Genomic DNA, 12,429 nt, shown 5'->3' on the forward strand with positions numbered 1-12,429 from the left:
CCAGAAATCTGTGAACACAGTTCACCGTGCCATCCACATATTCAAGTTACAGCTCTACCATGCAAAGAAGAAGCCATTTGTGAATCATCCAGAAAAATTGCTGTCTTCTCTTGGCCAAGCTCATTTAAAATGGAACGAGGCAATGTGGAAAAAATGTTTTGTGGGCAAAAATCAAAATCAAAAAGGGAGAAAAGATGGACCATCCAGCTTTTTATAAGCACTCGGTTTAAAAACCTGCATCTCTGGTGGTGTGGGGTGCATTGGTGCCTGTAATTAAACTGGCACACCTGGAAAGGCACCATCAATGCTGAAAGATCTATACAGGTTTGCGTCATATGAAGCGTTGCTTCATAATAAAAGACAGCTGATGCTAAACTGGTCTCCCTGCATTCCAGACTTTTCCATGATTGAAAACACTGGATACATCATGGAACAGAAAATATGACAAAGAAGACTGCACTGTTGACCAGCTGGAATTAAATATGAGACCAGAACTAGGCAATGTTTCTCTTCCAAAAGTCCAGCAGTTGGTCTCCATAGTTACCAGATGTTAACAGACTGTTGCTAAGGAGAGGGGAAGCTACACAGTAGTAAAGATGGCCCTGTCCGCCATCAAATTGATAATAAGCAATTTTTTCCCCAAAAAGTCAAATTTCTAATTTTCAACCGTTCAAAATGTCCCTGTGTTCTACTGTGAATAAAATATGGTTTAATTCGATTTTTTTAATCTTTGAATTCTGTTTTTATTTACATTTTACACAGCATCCCAACTTTTATGGAAATGAGGTTGCATAATATATATCACAGGCCAATATTCCTTTATAGTGCATCTGAATCAGATCAGTCAGTAGCTCCTAATTTATGGCAAAGGAGCACAAAATTACATCATATTAAGTATACAGATGGAAATTAAAAGATGAATTTAAATTGACAAGTTTCAGTGCCAAACCATTCGGACTGGCAGTAACACCTACTTTGCTCCAGTGCTCAGTATCAGAGCCACCCAAGATTGTGTGCTCAGCTCCCTTCTGTTCAAACTAGACACCCATGACTGTCTTTTCAGACATGGAGATTGTGGAAAATTAAGGCCCTATTTGAGAGACGCAGACACAGAGCTGAGATGGAGCAAATGAATATTTTTCTTTCAAAATATTCTTTCTTTTAAAAGACTCCAGTCCCCATGCGACCCTGAATGGTTATGGTGACAGTCATCACACAATTGCACCCTGCTAAAGAAAGCTCAGAACCCACTGTACCTAATACTATCACGTACATCACCAGCACCCAGCATTGGTGAAAGCAGTGGGGTTACTAAAGGGCAGCCACAGCCTGTGCTGTCAGAAATAGGGAAGTAACGGCTTCTATACATGTTGGAGCAGTTTCCTTCCTCAGGTTCGGAGAATACGAAACCTTTTGTAATGATTAAATTATGTATTATTTGTGAGACCTGGTGTTGCATTGATGTGATGTCTGATTAACAACTTAAGCCTGAAGCATGTGGAAGATGTGTTTCCGGACAGGCTGACCCAACACCAGAGTTTACAGAGAACTACAACTAGCTTTATCTCGAGCTCAGTCTTTAAAACTAATCTGTAGTTTTGCATAACAGCCTGATGCAGTCTTTCTGATTTCCTTGGTAACCTAATAAGGTCTAGTTTTACCAAGCTGACATGTTCTCTTGGTACTTGTCACTTTTCCAGCACAGTTTCAACATCGCTCTATGCAGAGCTGTCACTGGAACGGAAAAATCCAAGTTGATGATTGAGTTTGTGTAGGCACTTGTCAACTAATAAAATTATGTGTTGTGACAGAGTAGACAGAAGCATATGCTACAGACAAGGTTTCTTTCCTGCACATTCTAACTCACTTCATGAATATAAAATCAACTTAGTTATAAAGCAGAGAATGTATATTGAAGTGTTGCCTTGATGTCTGGAGCATATAGCTGTCTGAATCAGGTGCCTTTTTTATTCTCCTTGTTTCCTAGGGCAAAACGGCTCCATTTTGTCACACACAGCCATGCATAAAGCAATGAGTATCTATGCTGGCGCATTTCACTTGTCATGATATTCTGTCTCTGTGATTTTGAAGCTTCTGATCTGCTGTAGCGCCACAGTGATGGCTGATGTCAGTCTCAGCCAGCTTTTAGACAGACACAGTGCTGCCACAGTTCCTGTTGTTCCAGACCAGTGACTGTGGTGACTGCTGCATCCTGCTCGGCAGTCCGGAAGGATTACTGGTCAGGTTTGGAGTGATGTTAAAGACAGGTGTGTACGGCAGCTTAGTCATATTTTGCTGCTGAATTAATCTCAACCATGAGGGGCTTCCCAGAAAATGTGTGTATCCCGATTTCCACATAAATGTTTGTGGTGTGTATACGTGTGTGTGTGTGTTTGTGTGTGTGTGAGTGAGAGAGAGACATTTTAACACCTTTCAAAAGTGTAGAAATGTGCTCAAGCAGATGCTGATTTTACAATCTCGTCAATATATCACTGCTCCTGCAATCGTCGATTCATCTGGGTGACTGTTGTCAGTCAGGCGTGGCGTGTCCGTGTCTTAGATCTATGGTAATTGAAACCTGGCTGGCCTAATTAATGAGCCTTAACCACTACCTGCCCTGCCACTCCACACTGGCAATTTGCTGGAAGAAGGAAAGATTCACTTCAGCTAATTACTGGATAACTCTCTCTGGCCTGAATCTTGTCTGTGCATTTGGATAAAACTTCTGTAAGAGTGTCTGCTGCACTGTGGGCTTGCTGGGGGTTGCTCAACAGTGCACAGGGAGGGAGATGAATGTGGGAAGTGGTGATAAGATGCAATAGACAATGTAGAACTGACAGAGATAGCAGGACAAGAGAGGGCGGACTGCAAAAAAACATCATGGTAATGCTACAGCTTTTGTTTCTTAATATCGAAGTGCAAGATCTCTCTTTTACTCTCACTTATGCAATCCTGGAATACTCATGTGCTCTGCCTGCTCTCTGTGTGCACTTCCTGCTTGTGTGGCTATCAGTCTTTCAAGAGCCAGAGGACATACGCTGGTCAGCCAGCTACCCTCCCCACTGTCTAATCATTTTCTCTCTTTTTCCCTGTGGGGTGGCCATTACAGTGAGCCCCTCAGGCCATGCTCCAGCACATGCACACACACATACACACACACTCACAATAGCCAATAATGAAAAAAAATGTGTTGGTAAGCACACAAATCACACGCGCCCCCCTCTCCGTCCAACCATTCGTCCAGCTCAGCTTGAGGGTCTCTGTGAGTGGGCTTCAGCCCCGCACAACAGCCCCATGCTAGTGCCCTGGCCACATTAGCAGCCTGGCAGGAGATTGACTGTTTGGGCTCGCCAACAGCCTCCAGCTAACGTCCTCCCACAAGAGCTGGCACCCTTTGGATGAGCTGGAATGGCCACAAAGTGGGAAGAATCTAATCCGGTTTGACTCGTCTTTTTTTCTTACCCTCCCGTCCCCACTCTTCTCCGCCACCATGGGGCTTATTTGGGCTACTTTCCACTCTAAATAAATATGAAAGATGAGTATGTGATGTATGTTCACTGGGAATTATTGGATTTAATAGTTGCAGGCAGCAAAGAGCTCGGATAACTCTTAAAAAAAGGCTGTGATGCAGCAGTTATAGTGAAGCCAATTTAAGCCCCTTCACATTGATGTCACATGACAGCTTTATATGTTTATACCCTTAGTGTAAGTATATCCCGCGGCTATGCTTCACTGTGCGGATTAACACCTGAGTCATTGGCGACCGCCTCCATTTGGTCTGCTCTGTTGCTATGATCCTTGTCAAGTTGACAACCTGGTTGAAATGTATGATACCTGCATAAGGAACTGGGGCATCTTTATCCAGGGCCACCAGGGGAGGATCCAGCAGAACGATGTCAGTGTTTTCAGTGATCACCCCATGGTATGATGTCTCAATCCAAGGCTTGTGTTTATTCACTGTGGAGACAGAAAGAAAACATATGTAAACTAAAAAGTCTATGCTTCAGCCTTAACATACTAAAATGCAAATCTTCAACTAATGTCACCTTTAAAAACAAAACAAAACGTGGCCACAGACAAGTTCACCTAACATGCTGCTGCAAATAGCCGTACAAATTTTACTGGCAAAGCTCCTGCAGCCTCCTTTTCTATAAGACCTTTTCATTTTGGCTAATCTCCCCTGCTACTTCTGTTCTTTCTTTTGTTCTTTTCTTCCTTCAAACATTCCCCGCAGGTTTCAAAGCATGGTGACAAAACTCAACCAAAGACCACCACTGTGCTGCCAACACAAAACTGTGGTCTGAGTCAAAACACAGGGTCTTATTAATGGTCATAACTGAATAAAAGCCCTTTGGATTGTGCGCAGCATTGTGCCAATCCACTTGCGATTTGCTTACTATTCTAAAGTCAAAAGAAGAAGAAGAAGAAGGAGACAAAGAGCCAAAAGAAAACAGCGGATCATATGAACCATTTTTGCTGCCTTTTAGCCAGGCCATAAAAACAAACAAACGAAAAACACAGCACTTTGTCTACTTTCGAAATGTCATGTTTTTGTATGTGGATTGAAATTGACGATGAAAAGCTTTAATTTGAGGTCCCCTGAGAAGCGGTGCTTAAAAAACAGAATATTTTATTTAATGGTGAATGAAGTGCATAAACAATAATTACTTTTCATTCAGTGACAGGAAAACCAAAGAAAGCATGCTCTTTCTAAATCCTAATCAAGCAATCATTGTTATAGAGCACTTCAGTTATGCACTGAATGCCAGTAAAAGCCACTTGACAATGCTAAAAAGTGGAGTTTCCAAACAAGACAAGTAAATGCACCCAGACATCATGCTCGTTTAATGTGAGTACACAAAGAACACTTTGTTGTCGTTATGAAACAAATGCATCTTCAATTACATTTTCATTTAATCATTTCCACACAATTTAATTATCTGCTTTCACTGCACTTAAAATCAAATTAACACGGTCTAAAACAGTGATTCCCAACCAGGAGTACTCGGAGCCCGGGGGACACTTCTACAGCTGCCTGGGTGCTTGTGGTAAGATTGTATGAAACTCAACTAATGTGAATTTGATGTGTTTGTATCGCGGTGAAAAATCACCATCGAAATAGGATCAAAGTTGAAACAGTGGTGATCAGAAGTTATAATCATGCTAATCTGTAAGCTATCAGATGGAGCAGATCTTCAACCAACAGGAGTCAATTATCAGTTAGCTTGTTAACATCAAAAATGTTAGTTAAATATTATTATTATCATCATCATAATGATAGATGGTTGGTATAATTATATACAAGAGGTGGATATGACAGTGCTAGAAACTATTAGCTAAAAGTGACTGCCACAAAAGGCAAAATTGTTAGCTTAAATGGTTTGAACAGTCAAGGGAACAGGTAAGAGGAAAAAGGGAAATAGTTTTGTAAATGTAATAATGGTTCAATTAGCTAAAAGTAACCAAAATAAGGAAATTATGAAAACTGAAAAATAGACTGATGAAAAATGGTTCAAATTACTAGCTAAACATAATAGTGTCATAATGGAACTTGCCAAAAGCAATAGCTGAAATAGCTAAATGTAATCCATGTAAATTAAGTGTTGAAAGAGCAAGTTTCTATCACTTCAGTACTTAACTTGATATTTAGGCACAAGTATTGAAATTATATTTTCACTTAATGTGAGTAGCAGAAAAAAAGGTAATGAGACTGGGGAAATGCATGTTAGCACCACAGGGATGCATATTCATGAATGTCAACCCGCAAAGCATGGCTAACAGCGCTGATACAATCAGTCTCATTTACAGGGAGACAGAGATGGGAACACGTTAGTGTATTTGGGTGTGATAAACATGCATGAGGTTGTGACAACAGTTAGGGGTAAAACATTTTTTTTTTCCACAGGATTTCATCTTTAAATGTCAAACTGTGTCATGTTGGGAATGAAAATCTTGCTGTTGATGATGCACAGGAATATCAAGTAGAAACATTATTTGAATGTGTTATCACGGCGCCTCCAAGACATACAAAAAAATATCACTCTTGAGAGGCTTTTTTTTCCAAAGCAATCTGTTGTTGGACTGTTACAGAACAATTAGCACACTGTTGCAGAAATAAACCAGAGAAAATCAACTGCTTTAGCAGGATCCCATGCAGGCAAATCCAAAAATAAGTAATCTGTAAAAGATGACAAGAAAAAAGCTAATATTATTCTCCAACTTGGTACGAGTGCGCAACCCCAATAAATGTGTAATACAGGGCATAATACTGTTTGAGTACAATGCATGACAGCTAATGAGGGGTCTAGAGAATAGAAGGGGCTTGTCATTGGCTTAAAATTCAGTCTTCTCACAGTTTAGATGACCTATTGATCTTTTAATCCTTCATTCTCGGTTTCTGCCACTCACCATGACTCCTTAGCAGTGTCACGCTGACCCAAAGGTTCTGTTCAGCATTATCCAAATTTTCCCCTGTGAAAGCACAAAGCATTCCAACCTGGCCTCACTCCCAGCTCGTCACATAATGTTGCTTGTGATAATTTTTCGACTTGGGTAGTCTGTGCAGACCTTCGTGTGTCACCCTACCTGATGTCGTGACCACTATGCTAGAAATGAGCATGATTAAGCACAACCATCATTTTTTCCTAAACTGATGCACGTAGCTCTGTTGTTTTAATTGGACATACCAATAGCCCATCCACATGCCTTCCAATCCATCCATCCATACGTACATCCTCTTCTGCTTATCCATTTGCTCCCAACTAGGCTTCTGTAAGTTTTTGTACATCATCATCCTTCAAGCAACTGTAGTAAAGGTGCATTAAATGTGTACTGTAACCAAGTCTTAGCTTGTTAGAATTAAGAAAATGCCTTTTCAAAAACTTTAAAAAATAAGTTTTTCTGTTCATAAACTGCAGTACACAGTGATTATTGGTGTGAACATTGCAAATTAGTTTATTAATATCACACTGCTGGTGACCTTTGTCATATCAAGCATGTGCAAAGTGGACTGTTTTTCCAGTCGGTGTGCCCAAGCTGCATTGGCATTGAGGGTTAAATCCATCTTAAAGTCTCACTGCTCTCAGTGTGTGGGATGGAATCGTTTTTCAGCAGAAGTAATGAGACCATTAAAAGAGACTCCACCTCCACTAATCACCACAGTATCTCAATGGGAGTACCACCTACGCGTTAACCCCCAATGACAGCTCGTGTATTCATTGGTAAGAAATATGATGCTTAGCAGAGTGGGGTTCATGTACTGAGACAAGACCCTGAGTCAGTGAAACAAAATGTATGATATGTTTCTTTATCCTTAGAAATAATGCAGGACATCAGAAGTCGAGAAGAGGTAGAAGGGAGGGCGTGCAGGTGGGGGGAGAATTGAATGAGCCGGACAATCAGTCCCAGAGATTCCCAGAGGAAACATTGCAGCCGATTAACACAATCGAACCCACGGCTGCAAGCACTAATGCCTTGAAACCAAGTGATTAGCCACATACTCATCAATGGGGTCTTGTATCAAAACTACACACGGTTAATCCGCTAATCAATCTGAAATGAACATGAATCTCAGCCAAAGTTGTCTGCAGTTTCCCCTCTGCAGGTAGAAAGAGAACAGTTGTTCTCTTCGCTAAAAGGCTTTGAGCTTTTATCTACTAACGACACACCAGTGAGATTGGTCTTTTCGACATCTGATTGAACTGTGTGGTGCTGTGAGGCCTTCAGGCTTCAAACAGACTATAATAAGATGTGTGCTTAAAAAAGGACCAAACAAACATGCCCACGCGTGAAAAAAACTGCACTTTGAGTGACCCCAATTTTTAAAAGCAAACAACTTGAATGGCTACTAAAAGCACTCAGTAAATGGCATGTGATAACCTGTGTTTGTGAATGGAAGAAGGTCAATTTGCCAGCATCTCGTGAGACCTGGTGGCTGTTTGGCTGAAGAAATTGACTGAGATGCAAGAGACGTGTAACACCTAACGACAGAGCCAAAATTATTTTCTGTTTCATGTGTTAACAAGCAGAGCACACTGCTCATGTGTGATTATCATGTTTTCCCAACCAGACCTAAGCTGGTATTCAAATATCATGACCTTTCACAACCATGACACACATCGAAGCAAGTGGGTGAATTCTGTTAATGGAGAAAAAACTCTAGATCAGCCACTATAACCAAAAGGATTCATTTAAGTGAATATATGATAAGACAATTGAAAAGCATTTTAACAAGGCAACTGTCATATCCATCCAATATGTCTTTTCTGGCACATTAAAGAAAGCAATGGAAGTGACTGTGGAAATGAGATCTTGTCACATTTTTGCACACTTGAGAAAAAAATCTCAAGGTACATTAGCCCGCTCATGTTCATTTTATAATTTGAATTAAATATTTACAAAATACACAATACCAAATGTTATTTTTCTTCTTACTTTTACATTTGGAAATGACAGCCAGTAGTACCATGTGCTCTCCTGTCACTAAGTATGCAAAACCTAAAGACAGCAGTGACCTCAGGGGACAGTTGATCTTTCTTTTAAAATATGAATATATCGGATGGGTTATTTTTTCTGCATTTTCTTTATATGGTGATGTGATATGTATATAAAGCGAAATGGGAGATGGGTTGCAAAGTGGCTTGCCAATGCACGGCAACAGTTGCCATGCTAAAGCAGCTTAAATACCAAACACGCACTGAGATTTGCCAGTTGCATGTGTAATGCGGTAGCTGGTGTGGCCCTGCTCTGAGAGCAGTAAAATATGCAGGGGTTGTGGCTTTGTGGTCAGCAGGAGCTAATGCAGCAGGAACCATTTTTCTTTTTTAGTTGTTTTAATGAAACCCATTACTGCCTTCAGCTCTTCAATATTCTCTGCTTTTTACTGGGTTTGTTGCCACTAAATTAATCAAATGTATTACTTGAACATTTCCATAATTACCACTTTCTTGTAATATTGTCTTTCATTGTCTTTTCACAAATGAGTGAAGTGAAAGGCCACTGAATCATTTTTGTACTTCAAATTAATCTCAGGGTTTAGGCAATCCAGTTATCAAAGTTGTACGGGCTAATATAATCAGGTTGTGTGACAGCTGAAAGGTGAATGCTGGAGCTCATGTGCCCTTTACTGCTGGCTGCAGGTCAGGGGGACTATCTGCCTCTGTCGTTTCACTGCCAATTAAGCTGAGTGTCGTGGATTTGACTTGAGGCTCTGGGCATGGCAGGGGCGCTATAATGGCTGATTAATCTCTGACCAAGCAACGGTGTGCCACCGTAACTGTGCTGGCAGGTGCCACCCCTTAACAGGCGGGTGCTGCAATCTGAACAGCCTCTCGGGGGGACAGGGGAGGAAGAGAAACCGTTGTAATTAAAAAGAAATTTGTTTGAAATTAAACTCTGATTGATAAGGTCAACAAAAGGGGGCCATGATGAATACATCAACATAATGAAAAGCAAACGTAGCACAGACAGTTAGCCATTACTGTGACCAACAGGCAATTACAGCTACACTGCAAACGGGGAGCTCACGCCAGCTCGGAGAGGCTCAGAGATGTCCATCAGCGGGTTGCTGAAAATTATCAAGAAACATCCCAGCTCTGCCATTGTCAAGGGGTGTTTCTCATTGCACTTTTCCCCCTTTACCCACTACCACTTCTTCAATGCAGTGATCCATGGCTTCCTTGAACCTTGGAGATCTTTGCAAACTTTAATCTTCTTTGCACTCAGTGTGCTGGCTTTGTGCTTCACAGAGCAAGATGACAGGACTGATCTGCAGGGGGGGAAGACTTTATTACATTGCTCTGAGTACTCGCTCTGTGATTTTGAATTAAGATCAGTTAGACTATATGGGTAATACAGGTAGAGAGCTGAGAAAATGTGTATTATATAGTGTAAGTTCATTTAAAAAAAACTTTGTGGGTATTTTAGAGGTGCAGTGTTTTCACCTTGGATCAAAGCCTGCCTTTAGTACCTCCCTGCCTACTAAATGCCCACATCTTTGTAAATTCACACCCACAGGTTGTAATGCAGATGTCTGCAAGAAATCCAACCTTTTAGTTCCCTCATGCCAGCATTCAACACAATTAGACTGCCTAGTAGAAATGAAATGCAAAGGTCTTGGTGTAACTTGCGAGGCTACCCTGATGTGCATTTGTAAGGCTCTGATTAGTCTTTCGAGAAAGAAAAAAATACTGTCAACTGCCTTTCTCAAAATGTTGGGTTGAGCTTTGGGCCGAGTCTTTAGTGTATTTTATTGAATAAAACAAAGGAAAAGGAACATAGATACCAGTTTATGAAGAATTGGTTTCTGCTTCTATTGAATATCATTGTTGGATTATTTAATTTGAATCAATGGATGGTGTAATGATTAAGAAACTTGACAGTAATCTGTAAACAGGATCTTGAAAAGAAAGTACAAAGTAAGCATTTACTTTCTATATGGCACAATAAATATGGCACAATATGTCTCATATACTCATGAATGTGGCCCTTTTTTGTATAGTGGGTAACACTCGGAAAAACACTTGGATGTGATATGACCCATGACTACGGGTATAATTCTCCTAAATGATATGTATTTAATTTCAAATGACATTGTTATTATATTTTTCTATAAATACTCAAAGGTAGGCAGTTGAATAAGGAGGTAATAATTGAGGTTTAACAGTAAATAAATAAATAATTATAGTCAGTAAATTTAAGGAGTGCGCAAGTAATTTTAAGTAATGCGTGAGTAAATTTGTATTCATGTACCCAAAAGTACCGTGTACTTACAATGTAAGACAGGAAATATTGCTTTTTTTTCTGCAAAATTACCATCAAGCACTACTCACTTACAATCAAATTATTTAAAATATTTCAAAGTCCTAGGGTATTTGATGATTCTAAATTGACCATAGATGTGAATGTGTGTGTGAATAGTTGTCTGCCTCTCTGTAAGAGACCTGCAGACCTGTCTATGGTGTAACCTGCATGTTGCACCATGGCGGCTGCGTCCCTGTATCGGATATATTGGATAGATGGAAGAAAATGGATGGATGGACTGTATTAAAAAGCATTACTAGGATTTTTTAAATTCAGTTTATTCTCCATATGGGGGAGAAAGGCTTTTTTTTTATTGTTTTGCTTTTTCTCCTTGAGTAGAATGCAAGCAAGTTCCAAGTTCATTAGTCAGTCAGAGCATACAGCAAAAGAAAATGTGTTCCTGCCAAAACACCTGGGTCACATTGTGCCTGGTACAGAGCTCCTTCTGCTGTCCTCTCATCTTAGAACAGTGTCTGGAGGACACAATGGAAGCTAAACTCCACAGTTTCATACAATAGAAAAATAAAATCCTTACACATAGACCTTGTGTGTCCTTTGGGTTGTAATTGAAAATCATGACACGGCCAGAAAATAATTCACCTGTTGCCCCCTCTTTGGCCTTTTGTGGCTGTTCTGTTTGGATTTAGTTCCTTGAGATTATGAGCTGTTTGCAGCCCTGGGCTGAGTGAGATAAAGCGGGATCACACTGTGCTTTTTTTTTTTTTTTGGTTTTGTTGAGAGTAGAATAACCCAATCATTCAGAGTCTGCTCTGCATTGCCCCTAGGTGTGTTTGTGTGTACATGTGTAGGTGTAAAAAGCAGTATATAGGCCTGTGCATGTTTGTGTGCCTGCTGCTTCTGTGGTCCTGGCAAGTTGTGCATTCTGGGTATGATCCAAGCGCCTGGTGTCTGGTACGTGAATGTGTGCATGTGTGTGTGTCTGTGTGTGTGTTGGTTATTGCTTGGGAGGGCAGTAGGGGAGGTTCAGTGGCATGCTGGAGAGCACAGTGGCATTGCAGCAGGTACCTACAGCCTTTGAGCCTAACAAATCCAAAGCAGCAAGTTCACACAACGCTGTGTGAAAACACCCAGCAGGCTTTTGACCATGGTAAAAAAAAAAGAAGGCAAAAAACAACAAACAATATAACAACAATCAAGCTCAAAGGTTCATATACAAAAAGAAAAACTCATAAAGGAGCGCTGATAGTTCTGCACTACACAAGAAGATAAAAAAAAAAAAACACAGAGGAGGTAAGTGCTGCCACACATATCAAAGTCCACCTTTATTTCCACCTCGGTGAGCAATGGCATTTTTCTTTTGACATTTGTCTGCCATCCTTCCCTCAACATTGTCCCTGCAGCAAAATGATAGAGCCAAGACAAAGGTCAGGCTTTTATCATAAGCTTGTTTTCCATCCACCTTGGCTGAAGTGCAAAATCCCCCTCTGGAGTCTAAATGCAAGACCAAAAAAGAGCCTCAGAGAGGAGAAGAGAGAGGCGGAAATGCACAATACAAATTGTCGAAGTTTGTCTCTGTGTCGTAAGTCACCGTTCTCCCGTATCACCGTGTGCGCTGCTCTGTTTTTAGGTGGGGACTTATTAACCCGCAGAAAAAAGGCTCACTGAACA

General features: G+C 40.6%; 1 protein-coding gene across 1 annotated transcript in view; it reads right to left on the reverse strand.

The window, feature by feature from the left end:
* LOC146693387 (calsyntenin-2-like) overlaps positions 1-12,429 on the reverse strand; it is a 333,610-nt gene that overhangs the window by 220,302 nt on the left and 100,879 nt on the right. Inside the window, exon 2 of the mRNA XM_085479236.1 lies at positions 3,835-3,957. Coding sequence (XP_085335362.1) covers positions 3,835-3,957 — 123 coding nt within the window. The remainder of the gene's footprint in view (positions 1-3,834; positions 3,958-12,429) is intronic.

The sequence above is a fragment of the Copadichromis virginalis genome, linkage group LG14 (genome assembly GCF_057382275.1).
Source record: "Copadichromis virginalis isolate Kocher_CV1m ecotype Utaka linkage group LG14, C_Virginalis_male_GT1.1, whole genome shotgun sequence".
Classification (NCBI taxonomy): Eukaryota; Metazoa; Chordata; class Actinopteri; order Cichliformes; family Cichlidae; genus Copadichromis; species Copadichromis virginalis.